We start from the raw sequence: 18,470 nt of genomic DNA, 5'->3' as shown, positions 1-18,470 counted from the left end.
AAAGTTATTGGACACCTTAACTTCTCTGCTTGTGCTTTTCTTCTTCCTTTTAGGAGTTACTCAATGGAGCCTGGTCCCTCATTAATACAGACTTCTCACATTTGGGGAGCAGAGGGAGGAAGTGACCACATATGGACCTTGTTACCAGCCCTTGATGAAGACTTCGGGTCACAAAACAAGGGGCCGCATGGGGCGATGAGTGTGCAAGAAAAGGACACTCCAAAGTCTACAAAAGTCTGTAATCCTGCTGTACAACCACAACGTCTTCCCTCAAGTCATATCTTTAGGTACTCATCAGTGTTGCCAAATCCTTAGTTTGACCACAGCTGCTGTACTTGATGATAAAGAGCCATGTGTATCATTCTTAATACATAATAATTGTACTAGCAGTGGTCCTAAGTGGCTGAGAATGATGAGTTGAGTCTGATAAAGTGAGGTAACACTGTGAAAAAAGGTTGGCAGGGTATACAGCCGGACTTTTGAAGACCGGTGCCTTAAGATGAAGAGGACCTGGTTCTCTGAAAGGAAATGACCTATAAACAGACTCGTGAATGTCAGTCCAAACATTCTCATGACTTCTCCAAACAAAAAAAGGAAAAAGAAAATATTTCACAGTGAGCGAGCTATCACCCCTCTGCACGTGTTTGGGTTAAACACCTGTGCAATCTGTAAAGCATAAGTGACATTTTTCACCATGTACTTTGAGAATTAAATGTAAAAACAGTCAATGGATAAATATCAGTGGCACTGTTGAGCACTGCCTCTATAACAGAGAGATAACACCATGATATATGTTGCTTTTCAAGTCATTCTTAGAAACTGAGTTGGTGAATCAAGCGGGCCCAGTTCAAACATCTGTTATCAGTTTGTTTTGATCACCTTTCTTCAGCTAAGATGACTAAGAGGAGAGCATACACTTGAAAGAAATTGATTGTTAACCACAGATTAACCCAGAAAAGACGTTTCTGGTCTTTAAACATGTATGAGTAAAATAAAGACTCATATTTATCCGCTTGTTGTTGCTGTTGTGGAGTCAAAGCTAAGTGCAGGGAGGCCTGTTACTATGAGACAACCCTCTCTCAGCCTGACTCATGTCTGAGAACAGGAGGGGACAGAGGAGCCTGTGTAGCTCTCCCAGTCTCCGTTCCCACATGAGAAAGCTTGTCTTTTTGTCCTGTCTATTTCTATTTGAGAGAACACGCAAGTTTAAAAAGAAAAATGTTCCTGGATATGAACTGATCTCTCAATGATCACAAAAATGAGGGAATCTTTGTTATCTGACTGGAAAAGACAAAACACTGAGCATATGTTTGACATGTGCAGTCTTGCAAAATATTATATATCTTAAAGGCCACTGCGGCTTGTTGTGATCAACCATCTTACTGCAAATTTTGCTCTTCGCACAGCACTTTCGTCATTGCATCACATACCAGTCACACCCATGGACAGAGAAAAATAATGACGATGAGGAGACTCAGCAGCAACTGGAATAAAAGAGAAAAACATTTCCAAACAATATGGAACAAAATAATCTCATAGACAAAGGACATTTTGGAATATAAGATCTCCATAGTTCTCTGTAACAAAGAGGTATTTGTTAGTGATTCAGAATAAACTGTATCCTGTTTTAGAGAACAGTGGATATGTTTTCCACGCACATTTAGTTGGGCTCCGTACTTTAAGAAAATCTTTGCACATTAAAAAGCATAAACCTGCACATGACAACTAACTATTTAACTTAACTATTCTGTTATTTCGTGAATATTTTAATGATTTGCGTGTGATTCTGACCTCCAGGGGCTTGATCTGCTGCTCATCCTGTAAGATGAAGAGATATTGTTAGTCGCGTGAATGTAACTGATCACCACGGGGTTAAAAAGAAAGTGTAAATGTACACTATATGGACAAAAGTATTGGGAAACACTCTTAATCTATGAATTGACCTATTATGGAATCAACATCTTCAGGCCACGGGTTTCCATGTTTAGGTACTTTGGTCCATATTTTGTGCAATCAATCGCATGTATGAGTGTTAACTTCAGTACAAAGTTGATTTGAGGGTGTAAAAGTCTCTCACCTGTTTTGACTGTTATCTTCTCTAGTTTGTTTTGGCTAATTTGCCATGGTTGGCATAGAAGGCTGCCTGTTGCCCAGTTGTAGGTTGTTACTGGTGGGGGTCAGGATAGCCCTTCCATGGTTGAACTCTGTAAGTATAAATAGTAGGGTTATTAGGTAGTATTAAGTAGTATTCGCTACTTTTCTTTACAGCTTTAATCTAAGAATGATTGTAGACGTCAGCAGGGTTAACTTGTCAAGTCAGACTTCCTGATTTAATAAACAGTTTTTTAAGTGTCAGTCTGAACAGTAATAATGTATAAAACATGTTTCTGAAACTGATAGGGTTCAGTTATCTTCATTCATTCAGTTATCCTTGTTGCATCTGTGGCTAAAGGTATTTTTAGCACTATTAAGTGCTTCTTAAGAAGCAGATGAATCGAGGATCCCATTGTTTTCTTTGTGAATCACTTTGTGTATCAGATGCTCCATTTTCTTTGCCATCTACCTCAGCACGGGCACGTTTCAGAAGTGGTGGCCTTTCCTGCTTGGTTTCAACTCAAAGTAATATTTAAAAATCAGTGCCATGACCCCAGTATGCGTGACTGATTTGATGCTTAAGCTATCCAGGCACTGAGTTTGTTTGGGGAATAAGGCGAGGTCATCCTGCAATGTATGTGCTAAATGATCCTGTTATGAAAATAGATAAATAAAAAGGGAACACAGTTTACACTTTGGATTATTACTCACCCTTTTACTTCTGTGATCTGACAAGCTTGTGTTAAAAAGTCCCGGAGAAAAAGATTTGTTTCATGGATACGTTTTCTTAACAAACAGTTTGAGGAAATAAAGCTATCAGAGTGCAAGTGATATTTGGAAACTCTTCGTACGCATGGTTTTGAGCTTCCCACGACAAGATTTCTGTTCTGTGTATTGAAGGTTCATTTAAACATGACGCGCATGACGTGCTGATTCTTCCAACTTGCACCAGGGAAAGAGGTCAGACAGACTACAGTTTCATGAGAATGAAATTTACTTTTGTTACAGCAACTGAAATTTTTATGGAATACTTCTGCTACTACTACTGTTATACTAATAAAAGCTTTTTTTTTTTTTTTATCCACAAGGGGTCTGCCAAATCAAACACACAAAGTTATCAGCATGTTTGATTTATCTGATTTTTATGCCGGATACTCTTCCTGACACAACCCCAGAGGGATTTGTGTTTCCTTTCAACATCAAAACAGGGATCTTATGTTTGTTAGGCAACTATTACCACTAATAATAACAATGATAATGTTTTAGAGGCGTGGTCCCGCTCCTGATATTCAGATAATTTCTCTCCAAACCTTTGACTGACAGACGTGATGACAGCCTTAGCCATTTACTGCCTGCTTGGCCTTCCCTCTGCTAATTGGACCTGTTTGAGCTGTTTGAGCCTTTTCATGGTATTATGTGAAAAATAACATGTTCTACTGTGTGGTGCAGACTGTTTTTTTTAGCACCAAATGGCACAAATGTGTGTCTGTGCATTGCAACTGTACATTTCGTGGTTACAACTTGCTAACTAAACCTGCTAATCTTGCTAACTAAAAACTCCCAAACTTCAAAAGACTCCAAAGAAAACCCCCCCAAAAAACTAACATGACTGCCCTTGAAATGCTTTTCAATACAGTCTACGGTAGAAAACCCAAACTGGCAATGAGCATGTCTATACTGTCCCTCTAGCGTTTTACTGTTTCTCAGTTCTTTAGAAGAAAACAATACTCTGAGCATAGCATAACTGTTGTTTTCATTGCGCAACACCAAATCCTTTGGTTAACTGAGTGTGAAAATTGTGTGATTGCAGCCCTCTACGCCAGTGTTTTGTTGATTTTACTGTAAATTCAGCTGGAGTGCCAAAGTGTTGCAGGCCAGTAAATAAATCAAATCATAGGCTTGTATACTAATTAGAAACAGTTCTTATCTGTTAGACTTTTCATCAGTCTTATGAAGATGCTTGTTTTCTAAATTCCCACAGCCGTACTCCACGGGGTACAATTTCTGATACAGCTGGAGATTATTCATGTTATTATTTCTCAATTTGTGGCTACACCCATGAGTGTCACTCTAAGATGGGCATCTGACAGTTTTTGGGTTTTTTAAAATGTTTTTTTTGTCAATGTTTACGTTGACCAGCTGTGTCTCACCACAGTTCTATGAGTTACACTTCTGTGATACATGTTACTTTGCCAGGAAGGGCCTTGTGGTTTCAATGAGTGTGGATACACTATGCATAATGCCAACATTAGTACAGGACTACAGTCCAACAACAAATATAATATTGTACAGCCTCCTTTTTAAAGAAAACCAATAAAACAGATGAAACACTAAGAGTCACTTAAAGTCAGACCAGTTGAAGGCTGAGGGAAATGTCCCTGCAAAGAGGATTATAGACCAATAAAGTGAGTTATGGTTATGTGGGAGAGTCGTGATAAATCAAAGATGTTTACAGAGTCTTCTTGTGGATGTAGGAGAATCTTAATTGTACCGTGCACAAGATATTCAGCTGCTTTCCACATAGCACTGTGCAACCCCTAATATTTAAAACTCAGTAAATATACAAGAATCAACTTATTTCTGAGTTCTGCACACCAGGATTTATTATGTGTCTTGTGTGTCTTGAAAATCTTGTTTACTACAGGCAGCACAGCTAGTATTATTTTCACCTCGTGAAACTGTGTGTTTGTGACAGATGGCCAGATGTGGTCCTTATGACATCTACTCTAATGGGAATTTAACCAATGGTAGTTTTATGCAGTTTGGTAGGTGTTCATAAGCCCATCTGTCAGAGAACCAATTTTTCAACACTAACCCTGCAAAATACAGTCACAAAGCTTTACAGCTGTATAAACCTGATTCTCTGCACTGCCAGAGAAATATGAACAATCAGGTGAACTCAGGCATGACTTGCTGTGTAATCACAAGTAATTAAGTACAATTGCCTCCATTTGTGATTTGTTTCCTACAAACAATGCTGGAATAAATATTGGTTGGAGCGAGGCGTCATCAAGTGCTCATGAAACAGCTACATGTGGATGTATGCGCTGACCCCACACCTGTATATCATAAGAGCGCTAACATTTGTTCAGATCTGCTGTACTTATGTCTGATATTCTTCTTTATCACCAGGGTTCACTCAGCTGTACAAGTGCAAGCTGTTACAGTATCTGTGTTGTTCCATCCTCCACACGGTTCCTATGGCAGCTTTGAGGGTTGAAGTGGAAGAGCTCACATCCCCACTCATTACTGGAAACATGCCTGCTGGACTTCTGTGACCGTCTCATCTGCCAAAGTGGAAAAACTGTTTGGTTTTCCTAGAAGTGATAGAGGAACTCAAACTCTTCAACCACTTTGCACTACACATTCACGTGTTTCTGAAGCATAGCATATTTACATGTTTTCAGACAGTTTGGTCATTATCCCGGGGGAAATGGTGGTACTATAAACTGGAGTTATATGCTCAATATTCAGTTTAAAATGTAAATACAAGAATGTTGAAAAAAAAAAAAAACAGTCACGGTGGGAATGAACAGGACATTTTTCAGATGCTTTCATGGTTTTGTGATTTTGAATACACCTTCACTGCAAAATAAAATGCATCATACTTCATAAAAATACAGTGACTAAAGCCTTGAGATTGCCACATTTGCACATAGATTTATGGGCAAAATATTAATTGAACAGTTAGCATAAAACGTTTACTGTGCTTATAGCAAAGTACAAAAAAGGGTGACTTTGATGAAGTGAACTGATTCATTGTTGATAACCAGAATATGTAGAGCAAAACCATTTTTTTCTGAACAAGAAAAATTGAGCCTTGGTCACTACCAAGTTGTGTTAGGTACTTACACATACAGTGTAAAAGTAATGTATAGGTATGTATATATAACGGTGTAAATAACTGGTCCAAATGGCTACATATAATTTCCAGTGTTTCCACTTTATATTAATATGCAAAGACTCACGCAAGTGAGCCAGTATCACTGCAAATGGGAACACTTTAATTAAAATGTGGACACAAGTGGTCAAAACCACACTGTAAACCTTCAAACTCCTGTTGTTTAATTTGGCTGGTTATGAAGTCACTTTTCAGTGAATGTTTACTTCATGTCATTATTAACTCAGCCAAAGATGTTGGGCTTTCCAGATCTGTGGAACTGCCTTGGTGTGCAGAGACTCCTCCTGCTGCAGGTTAACAAGCCAGGCTGAGATGTCCCAATGAAGAAACTGTGCCACCTTCAAAGGAGACACATATTGGCCACAGTGGCCACAGGAGTGAGTTAAAAATTTTCCTTATAGCATTGCTGGTAAAAATGACTGCATGTGGAAGACGTTAGAGTGATTAAAAATATTGACTCTACATAAAATAAAGTTTCAAGTACATACCTGATTAAAACATCCAGCGTCCACAATGGGATCATTCACACAAATTGTCATCAGGCAGGTGACTGACCCAGACTTGCCCTACTTAGAGGATATTGGTGTCCTTTAGCTACCAAAGTCGTTTACTTGTCATTTGTGCTCTCGTGGGCAGAAAACAGTTTGGATCTTTCTAATGAAGAAGTGAGGACAGAACAAAGGGTTTATAAAAAGAATGTGATGTCAAGCATTTTTAATCATAATAATGAAGCCTTTGTAATCCTTTATGTCTAAAAGTTTGGCTGTGTGTCTCAAGCTAGAAGCAGCCACAAGAGAGAAATTACCCCCGTAGGTATCAGTAAACCAAGAAGCCTCAGGTTTTTAGATATATAATCAAGAAAGAAAATATAGGGCCAAAGGGAGACTGATCACAGAGATACACCAATAAGGAATAATCCACTACTCGTGAATGTTTCCCTCCTTTACTCCCTGTCATTATCTTGCTGACATTCTCACCCTCCGGCCATCTCCTGTGCAGCTTTCTTTCTCTCCATTCATCTTTACCTTCCTTTACAGAACTGATTCAAACAGGCTCCACTGAAGATTTTAAGGGTCAAGGTCTGTTTGGACACTTCTGGTTTGCTCAGCAGGAGATGGCAAAGACTTTAACGGCCTGATTGCCTTTGAAGTCCACAAAATGACAGCAACCTCTCCAATATGATCAAAGGAGGACAGAGGCAACACAATTAGAGTAATGTGCTTTGAATATTCTCCTTGTTGACTAATGATGTCAAAAAAGTACTTATGATGTGAACTATTACAAAATTCTCTTGAGGGAAAATTCTGGAAAACACAATAGTATATTAATATGAATTTTACATTGCCCAGAAACATTATAATGAAAAAAATACCTCACCAATCAAACAAACAAGCAAAACCAGAAATCAGTGAGTTCTATTTTCAGTCATTTTAACTTCATTTCCATTGAAAGGTAGAAGGGGGATTTTGGAATAGATGTCTAAATTTAATGGCCTTTCAATACATGTCTCTGGCTACTCCTCTAACTTTGCCGGTTTACAAAGGTTAAATATATATTTAAAAGTTAATATGCAAGTGTAGTTAAGATACGATAATCATAGGTATGAATGTTATGGTAAATTTAGGCTTGCAATGATTTCTTTGAACTGTTCTTTTTTTTTTTTTGGAGTGGACTGATTGTACAGGATACATCTTAGATGACTTTAAAAGGCAAGAATTGGGTCCAAAAAGGTTGAATGGGGTTTTTCTGTAATCCACACAGGCTCAAATATATACATACACCCAGACTAATATTTGGATAAACGTCACTTAGTAAACTGCACAGTAACCAGATGCTATCAACAAACTTCTGGCATAAGTCTGGTAGGATATTTGACCACTGTTTATGAAAGCATTGATACAGTTCATTTAAATTGGTTGGTTTTCTGACACAGACCCCACTTTTAAGCATAGTCCACAAATTCTCAATAGTGCTGAGCTCAGGGCTTTGGGAAGGCCATTCCAGAAGCTTAATGTTAGCCTGCTTTATCCATTCTATGACCAGTTTTGATATGTGTCTTGGGTCACTGTCTTACTGGAACATCCAATTGTGTCCAAGTTTCAACTGTCTAGCTGTTGATTTGAAATGAAGTTGAAGAATTTGGTGGTAGTCTTCGTTCTTCACTATTCTATCCACTTTTTGCAATGTACCAGCATCAGTGGCAGCAAAACAGCCACAGAGCATGATGCTACCACCACTGTGCTTTAAAGCTTGTATAGTGTTCTGAAAGCCTTCCTGTTACTCCTCTGAGCATACTTTTTGTTATTGTGGCCAAATAGCTCAATCTCATCTGACCAGTAAAAAGTTCTTTGTTGGTCAGCGCCCTCTCAGTCCATAGTGACTGTAGACAGTGACGCTGGTGTTCCAGCAGTTTACAGCATGTTTGAGCCTTGGTGGTTCCTGGGCTGTTTTTGGACATCCTAACACATTTCTTGTCATGGGAGGGTGACAGTTTAGGTCTGAATAACTTATACTTACACATCATTGTTTAAACTGATGATCTTGAAATACCCTGTCATTAACAAATGGCGCCAAGAGATCTTCCCAACTTGTAAAATACACAGTTCTTCTTCTTATATCAACTTCCTTGGACTTTCCCATTGTTCTTAGTACCGTCAAAACAAATCACTTTTGTGCTGGCAAACAGAAAGCACCAGTTGTAATAAATCATGATCACCAATGTGAAGTTAATATGCCTTGGCTTTGTCAAAATAACACTCTTAATAGAACCTTCAGCATCATTTATTAAAAGATTTAAGTGAGTGAGTCTGTATCTAAACTTTTGACCCTGTGTGAATTAGAGAAAATCTAATGTAAATCCAAACTTGTATACCAAATTCTTGTTTTTTAAAGTCATGAAAGATGTGTGATTACAATCATTGCACCCTAGAAAAAAGAGCAGTTCAAAGAAATCATTACAACCCCGAAATTACCACGACATTCATGCCCATGAAGAGTGAATGTAAACTTCTGACCACAACTGTAACTTTGTATAGGATATACAGAAATAGCAAGTCTGTAACTAGGATTGTTTAAATACTGAGGGCACGAGTTAAAAGTTTATCCGTTCAGTTCTGACACTGTAAATAGATACAAGGTGCCTTTTGAAAAGTAGAATCAGCTCCCAAAAATTGTTATTGTTTAAATGCTAAAAAAAGATGTCTGACATTTACAGTCTCACTTTGAATTCACTATCCTGGCCTTTTATAGTAAAAGCTTTATTTTTTCTAATTAGAACAGCAATACATCAAATCATGAGGGAATCAATACTTGGATCTTTTTTTTCTTCTTCTGTTCACATGGCAGACAGAGACGCTTTATGATGTCACCATAACATCACATTTTATTTAGCAGTCAGTTAAATGAGTTTGCTTCACATTGTTAAGCACAGTTAGTTTAGACTGTTTGGTTGCCATGGTGGAGCCGAGAAATAAACATAACTTTTAAGGACAGAGGCAATGATGCTCAGCAGATGACATTTAAAACAGAATTCTGACATAAGAAACAGGACTATTTTTGTGCTCTTTGCCATTTGGCATCCCCTTTAATCAATCCTGATCAGCCAATTCAAACAGAAAAATCAGAGCATGCATTAAGTGAGCGAAGTCCTAAAGTTTTTTTAGGCATCAATTCACTGCACTTCTGCCAGATGTTCATTGCTCATTGCTTGGCAAATGTTTCCATAGCTTATGGGAGATTAGGAATAATGATCTTGACCCAAAAAGAAAAGAACAATTATATGTTTAGTTTGATTTTTGTCCCCAAATTACCCTACCAGAGCAGTATACAGCTGCCTACCGCCAGTTTACGAGTTATTTCTTCCATCTTTCCTACATGTAATTGAACCAGTGATAACAGCTCCTATCATCAGCTGAAGCAAGGAGCATCAGTTCTTCCATAGTGTCTTCCTTTCATCACCCAAGACATTAGCTCAGTTCATTGACCCAGTGATATCCTTCGTACCAGTATCTCTGTTCCCCCAAATAGAAACGGAGGACTGCTCCGCTGTGTCTGCTCTATCTGCGTCATGGCCTGATAATCACAAATTTACCAGAAGGCTTGATGCTTTATCTCAACCGAGGAGAGCTAAAATGGTTGCACACCAATATACGATCTATGTTCTCTAACAGGGAGTCTGGATCTGGATACTCATCAAGGGGGTGTGTGACTACAAGTGTTCTTCTTTAGTCTCATCCTCTGTACCCATAAACAGGGAGAAAATGTGTGAATAACTTTAACCCCCCCCTTCATATTTTCATGAGAAACCCACAATGCAGTTGTACTATTTCCTGAAACAATACCAGGCCAGCATTTCTTAGGATTTCACCAATTGGTCAAATTCTGTGGCTGACAAAACTTGTCAAGGCTTTTTCATAAGGACTTTATAATTTAAGCCTGTTGCAGGCAGTTTTATGATGTGGTCACATGTGGAATTTTGGTTTCATGCAATTTATCTTGTACACAGTTCAAAGATGAAATTACCAGAATTTGTCTAAATAAGCAATCACACATAGTTGTAACTTTTCTAACATATTCTGGATCTGTTTCAGAGGCTACTAAATTTTCTCCAGATTTTTAAAGCAGAACTCTTGACCCTCTAAACAGCTCTAAAAAGATTCTTGCATGTTTATAAATAAGTACTTAAATAGTAAAGAATGACACAAATCTATCATCAACACGTATTTACCATGTTTGAAGTCATAATTACTGACACTTTGTACAATGTGGCAGAAAACATGAATCATAAGCTTTGTTAAAAAAGAAAAACTTAAAACCACACTTCCAAAAAAAAGGGACTTTAATAAATAGCTGCAAACCAACTGACATTAAAAACATCAGTAGCTCTTTGAGGCAAAAATGTAGGACAACTAGACACCTGAAGAGCTTTAATACCATTTTGTTTGCTGTACCCACCATTTTCAACTCAACAAACAGGAAGGTAACAAATATAAGTCAGCATGTAAATCCCTTAACAGATTAAACATTTATTGGGGTCCTCTTTGTGAAGAATTTCAAACAGATTAATCAGCTCCTTATAGTGACACAAAATGATGGAAAAAATCTGTTTGAAATGTTTAGACAAACTGTATCATTTGATCCCACAAATAGCAGATAACAGAAAAGCGGTACACTTGTTCCTCCCACACACACACTTAAACGTACAGACCTGGAAGTCTGTGGAGGGATTCACACAAATGCTATCAGCTAACCCCCTCCTCCATACACGGGCTCTCCGTGACTCAGTACGTGATGTCAGGTCTCTCTTTTTACATTATCTAACTGATAAGCAAAGGAGGTCTTATTGTGCTTCTAGGATCATCCTGTCCATGTCTTCGTGTCTCTCCATTTCTCCAATGTTTCCATTAGTGGGTTTCTTTAGATTGCTACTGTAGGAACAGTATACTAAAAGCCATGATGACACAGCAGCAGGCCACCCACGGACTCTTCCGCTCACCTGGAGAAATGCAATAGTGCAGTGTTTAGGCTTTGTCAGGAAACATTTCTGCATGCATGTATGAATAACAATATGACAAAGTAAAAAAAAAACTATATGGGGCAGTCATAGGCTTACCTATTCTGGCACACTTCCAAAAAATTCCTAGAAGCCTAAAAAGTAAAGGAATTACAAACATTACAAACAGGAACTCTGATATTAAAAGCTCAAAGACCTGTGATGATATGTGCACATACAGCAACAGAGGTACTCCACAAAACCCAAGCAGCCATCGGATGTCAAGTTCCATGTGAGGAATTTACAACGTAGAGGGAAAAGACGAACAGCAGGACATCTCATATGGATTGAGCACTGAGGCAAATGAGACATTTTCACTTCTTTTGAGAGCTCTGTGTGTCTCTGCATTTAAAGCAAACTTTTTAAACTTTCATTCTCACCAGATGGTGTCAGCATCCCATTGTACAATTTTTTCCTCAAAGTTGTCTCTGTATAACAGTTACATTTTGTACACTTGAAGCTAAGATTTGTTTTTGAGTGTACTGCTATTTTTCTTTATAAAACACATATTTTCTTGGAGATGGTATTCCCCTTAGATTTTGTGCCTTTCCCTACCACACAAGAATTATCTGCGAAATGTGTGGCATCAAATCAACACAAATAATGTCTCATGCCTCAGTCAACAAATCAATCAAGGGGGAAAACTATTAAATCATCCCATATGACATTCTCAGTCTCAAGCGCTTGTCTGAACAGGATGTCCCTCCCTTTTCCAATGCTGTGTGTATGTGAGTGAAACTGTTTCTGGGATTTGCCAGATTTATTAGAAATGAATTACAGAACTTATACAGCCAAGAATAATGTTGATCCTGAAATTATAAAAATCTGCTTTACTTCTGCTACTTTACTGGCCTTAATAAGCAGCTTCTTATTAACCAAGTGTTTTGGACAGACAAGCCTTACTTGATAAAGGAACGACTTTAATATGAGCAAAAATACAGGCGTAAATTACTTGAAGTGCACCATTTCTATTATGAAAACTGACGGCGTCAGAACCTTAAAGGATGTTCACTTATCATTGGTGGTGTGTGTCTATCAACAATTGCCATTGCTCAGTGTGGACAGAGTAAGACGAGGACAGCAATCCCCTTGCGACTAGGAAAAATCTGGAACTGATTGCAAGTAGTTGTGGTATCCAAGTGGTCACCCCACCGACCTTTTGATTCCAAGTCTATTGCAAAGCTCACCTGGTAGGAGGCAACTTGTTTCCAAACAATCGCAGTCTGTAGCAATGAGCAAACTCATCTGTGAAACATCTTTTTGCAATGGGCTGCTTGACTCAATTGGTCGTCTTAGGGTGTTTTCACACCTGCGCTGTTTAGTCTGTTTAAATTGAGCTCAGGTTCATTTTCCCCCTTGGTAAGATTTGTTTGTGCAGTTGTGAAGACAGTAACCGCACTTGGGTGCCATTCAAAACAACCACACCGGAGGAGGAGGAGGTGGTCTCGGTGCATTTCCAAACAAGCACCAGAGCAGTTTGTTTATGGTGCGAGCGTGATCTGACCCCAAACTGGACCAACCACCAGCTGTATGCTGCAAGTTTGAACTAAAAAACATTAGTTTGCAATGCATTCTTTGTATTCTTAATGTGGGGAGGTTTTATATATGTGCAGGTCTGTACGGTCTAGCAACTAGCCAAGAAATCAATGTAAATTCTCAGTTTTCTCACACTGCATCTTCCTCCTATATTTAATTTGTTGCTCCTCTCCTGCCCCAGACACATCTGGCCAATGAATGGACTGAATATTTTCACAGTTTGCACTTCGCCTGGAGTTCTCTTGGACTTTTCTCTGTAAACCAAAACCACGGGGAAAAGCTACAAGTTTACAAACTCATCAACTGATCGGATCAGAGTAAATGAACAATAGTTGTGAAAACGCCCTCAGTTATATATAATAGCATGGTTGCTGATCACCTATGGCAATCTGCAGTTTAATTGCAGACCTGCTGCAACTACATCAGTATTTGTGGAAGAATTTCTGAATTTTTGTTAATGGGTTTCAGGCTAGAATCTGAATCCAAGAAGAAAATGTGAATTTATATGTGTGTAGATCACAGATTTGCAATTTACAACTACAGGGAGTGCAGAATTATTAGGCAAATGAGTATTTTGTCCACATCATCCTCTTCATGCATGTTGTCCTACTCCAAGCTGTATAGGCTCGAAAGCCTACTACCAACTAAGCATATTAGGTGATGTGCATCTCTGTAATGAGAAGGGGTGTGGTCTAATGACATCAACACCCTAGATCAGGTGTGCATAATTATTAGGCAACGTCCTTTCCTTTGGCAAAATGGGTCAAAAGAAGGACTTGACAGGCTCAGAAAAGTCAAAAATAGTGAGATATCTTGCAGAGGGATGCAGCAGTCTCAAAATTGCAAAGCTTCTGAAGCGTGATCATCGAACAATCAAGCGTTTCATTCAAAATAGTCAACAGGGTCGCAAGAAGCGTGTGGAAAAACCAAGGTGCAAAATAACTGCCCATGAACTGAGAAAAGTCAAGCGTGCAGCTGCCAAGATGCCACTTGCCACCAGTTTGGTCATATTTCAGAGCTGCAACATCACTGGAGTGCCCAAAAGCACAAGGTGTGCAATACCCAGAGACATGGCCAAGGTAAGAAAGGCTGAAAGACGACCACCACTGAAAAAGACACACAAGCTGAAACGTCAAGACTGGGCCAAGAAATATCTCAAGACTGGTTTTTCTAAGGTTTTATGGACTGATGAAATGAGAGTGAGTCTTGATGGGCCAGATGGATGGGCCCGTGGCTGGATTGGTAAAGGGCAGAGAGCTCCAGTCCGACTCAGACGCCAGCAAGGTGGAGGTGGAGTACTGGTTTGGGCTGGTATCATCAAAGATGAGCTTGTGGGGCCTTTTCGGGTTGAGGATGGAGTCAAGCTCAACTCCCAGTCCTACTGCCAGTTTCTGGAAGACACCTTCTTCAAGCAGTGGTACAGGAAGAAGTCTGCATCCTTCAAGAAAAACATGATTTTCATGCAGGACAATGCTCCATCACATGCGTCCAAGTACTCCACAGCGTGGCTGGCAAGAAAGGGTATAAAAGAAGAAAAACTAATGACATGGCCACCTTGTTCACCTGATCTGAACCCCATTGAGAACCTGTGGTCCATCATCAAATGTGAGATTTACAAGGAGGGAAAACAGTACACCTCTCTGAACAGTGTCTGGGAGGCTGTGGTTGCTGCTGCACGCAATGTTGATGGTGAACAGATCAAAACACTGACAGAATCCATGGATGGCAGGCTTTTGAGTGTCCTTGCAAAGAAAGGTGGCTATATTGGTCGCTGATTTGTTTTTGTTTTGTTTTTGAATGTCAGAAATGTATATTTGTGAATGTGGAGATGTTATATTGGTGTCACTGGTAAAAATAAATAATTGAAATGGGTATATATTTGTTTTTTGTTAAGTTGCCTAATAATTATGCACAGTAATAGTCACCTGCACACACAGATATCCCCCTAAAATAGCTAAAACTAAAAACAAACTAAAAACTACTTCCAAAAACATTCAGCTTTGATATTAATGAGTTTTTTGGGTTCATTGAGAACATGGTTGTTGTTCAATAATAACATTATTCCTCAAAAATACAACTTGCCTAATAATTCTGCACTCCCTGTATGTATCACTGTTCATTGCTGTATTATCACAGACACAGCATGTAAATAGGCAACTTGATCTCATTTAATTGCAAGCTGATAGCAGACTGACTCTGATTTCAAAGATAATGAGTTTGCAAATTCATGGCATTTGGTCGCAATAACTGTTGTCTCCAGCCACAATTTTCCTGTTTTTACCAGCAGAAACACTGTAAGTGACTGCTGTGTAGAAATATTTCAGCAAGCACTGATTAAACTTGCAGAATCATTAGATTTGAATTTTCACTCTTCTACACTGCTCCAAGGCTCCACATTTAACTGTTGTCATATGCATGTGAATGTCTCCATCTATTCTGAAAGCATTAGACTGAAATTTACTGTTTTAACCTTACCTTTAATTTCTTGTAAGATGATCTATAATGTTATAGAACCACAATAATATACTTTACATACAGATTACCATTCTGAATTATTACATAGTGAAATGAAGAGTGATCAAGCAATTTGCCATTATTGCTGATAATGAACTTAGAAAAGATGAATGATTTAGTCATTTTGATCATTTATACTGCTCAAAAAGACAAAGATGGGAAGCCAATTAATCATGTCAGTGGTGATTTTTAAGTAGCCCATCTTACCCAGTCTTATTCTTGTCCAGCAGGCTGGGGGCCATTGCTCTGACGTAGGCACAGGTACAGATCAGGAGGAGAATCACAGTTAGCAGTGACTGGAAGTTGAAAATGGCTGACTGCAAGATGAAAGAGAATGATACATTTAGTACAGACATAATACAATATGTCATAACAATTTAAAAAAAGTGAACTCGTGACAGTTTTCTGTAATACTGATCTTCAGCTACGTGCAGAGAAGATAGCTGTTGTGCCAGTTGTTCACTTTGGTGCTGACTGACTGTGCAGAACGCTTTAGAGTTATTATATTGTCAAAAACTCAACTTAAAATCTGTTTTTTTATAATCTCATATTCAGAATTACACAGTGAAAGTGCATATGTAGACTTACTTACAAAATCAACTACGTGCCTAGAAGGTATTATGACCTCCCTCACAATCAATATCTTATACAGTACTCTGATTTGCCAAAATGAAGACCAAAGTCCAAATGGACTCAGTTAGTCCTTATCATCAAAAGGTGCAACACTTAAGATTTTCACTTCAAAACTGTTTTAGACATTAAAAAGATGAATAACAAAACTAGAAACAGACATGCCACTTATGAGAATAATTAACTGTTGCATTAAAACAATAGCTACTACAGTGTTCTACCACATATATAGATCGAACAGTCAGTGAATATACCGAGCCCACAGTCCAACATAAATGGGGAGAAAACAAAATTAGCTCCCCAGAGACTGTATTTTTCTCACACACAACCTGTGAGCCAACCCACTTCTTCTTGCTGATCACACTTTTTGTCAAACATGTTGAAGAATTGGCAGTCAATACATGAAACCTTGTAGACCACACAGACAGTACTTTGGACAGCTGTGGACACCAGGGACACATGAGTGCTCTTATCCTACCATTTTTTAGTCTGCTTGGAGGGAACATTTACAGTTGGTGCACTTGTAGACATAGTTGAAAAATCCACACTGTCACAACAAATTGAAAGGCACTCAGATGTCTGCACAGATCGTTGCACCGATGTAAGAATTGAAAGACGGTCGAGTTATGAATCAAACTTAGTTTCAGATACTAAGTGATTTTATTTGCTACTGCAAAAGAGCCTTTAGCCTTCTACAGAACAATGTACCTTGGAGATTGGCCTAGATAGATTAGAAAGGTTAACTAGTGGAAGCAATCCTGATTATTTTTCCCTGGAAAAAAAAAAGCAAGGTCGATCAATATTTATGTATTTGTTCATAACTCACCAGCAAACTGCAACTCATGTCCACATCCTAATCTAAGAAACAAGGTGTTTTGGAATTGAATCTGGTTTATTAAACACCCACACAGTAATTATCCAGTAATCTTCACCTTATATATTGCCAGTAATTTTGATCTTTGTATTCAACCATTTGAAAGAACTTTATCTACCACTGAGTTACAAGAGAACAACAGCTCACTCTTTTGTTCAGTTGGTGCTAACCAGCTAGTCCAAGCCTTTCATATTAGCTAGCTCACAGACCAGATTGGTAGTGCAGCTGCAAGAACCAAGACCGGAATTTGCGTTCATCTGCAGGATGAGAAACTAAATGGAAAAACTGCTGATCATATTGGCCAGTCTTTCGCAATGTGAATGGCAATATTTACCATGTGCACCTCATTTTACAATGCATGTGCACTTATGATCAAATCAAAGGTAAATCTAAAGGAAGGACTTTGTTATTAATTTATAACTGTCTTAATCTTATGGCACGCCAAAGCAACCAAGGGACTCTGCAATAGATTCTAATCCAACTCCATTGCTCAAGTAGTGAGCATGATGAGTTTACAAGTACATTTAAGAACTAACATAGGATTTAAACAGGGGTATTTAAAGTCTATACCTTAAAATAACTTCGAGATTATGAACTGCTTCTATTGCTGAATTTATAATATCCCTCAATAACTCAAACTGTAATGCTGTTACAGAAAATAAGCATCATTTTACAACGACTTAACTGGTGTCGTACACGTAATGTTTAACTTTTAAAAATGAAATGTTATATAATTAACCACGTTCCCTGTTTCTGTTGGTTCATCATTTCATCATTATTCATCATTTAGGCCCTCTTAATAAACGCTCGTCTTTAAAATTCTACTTTATGGAAACAATTAATTTCACTGGTTACATATTCATTTACGAGTTTTAATTCGAAATACCCACGCATGCAGGCAGTAGTCCATGCTCCTTGTCTAGCTACGTGGCATACGCCTCAAAACACTACGATGCTAGCACTCGTCGTATTTAAAAAATCAGAGATAACTTGACTTTTCTAGCAAACGACTCCCAATGACACATCAGTGCGCGCACTCGATGAAATAAAAGTTTAATAGCATGAACGGAAACGTGACATTGTGGCTAGATTTGCTAAACTTTTAGCCTAACTCAGCTAACCACTATTAGCTCGGTAGTTTAACATTTACTGTATGTTCTACAAGCACAAGCTGCCATCACAGTTTATCACTGATACAGGTCATATCTCCAATACGTGCGATAAATAACGCTTAAACGTCGCTGCAAAAGATCAAAAAGATCTGCTTTATCAAAACAAACTTACCATTTTTGTAAATGGGAATCAAAGCCACATCACACTTCCGCCTCCCTGGAACTTACGTAACGAAAGCGAAGCACGGTTTGCGTGAC

At 38.5% G+C, this 18,470-nt stretch overlaps 1 protein-coding gene across 1 annotated transcript; it reads right to left on the bottom strand.

Annotated features, from left to right (window-relative positions):
* Positions 1 to 10,701: 10,701 nt before the first annotated feature.
* tmem167a (transmembrane protein 167A) lies at positions 10,702 to 18,465 on the bottom strand. Its single transcript, XM_085475202.1, has 4 exons — positions 18,385 to 18,465; positions 15,804 to 15,913; positions 11,607 to 11,641; positions 10,702 to 11,489 (listed from the first exon to the last, which is right to left on the bottom strand). Exons 1-4 carry the CDS (start codon positions 18,385 to 18,387, stop codon positions 11,419 to 11,421), a joined length of 219 nt encoding a protein of 72 aa, XP_085331328.1. The 5' UTR covers positions 18,388 to 18,465; the 3' UTR covers positions 10,702 to 11,418.
* Between the last annotated feature and the right edge of the window lie 5 nt (positions 18,466 to 18,470).

The sequence above is a fragment of the Copadichromis virginalis genome, linkage group LG12, assembly GCF_057382275.1.
Source record: "Copadichromis virginalis isolate Kocher_CV1m ecotype Utaka linkage group LG12, C_Virginalis_male_GT1.1, whole genome shotgun sequence".
NCBI lineage: Eukaryota > Metazoa > Chordata > Actinopteri > Cichliformes > Cichlidae > Copadichromis > Copadichromis virginalis.
This window is presented reverse-complemented; position numbering and strand designations above follow the sequence as displayed.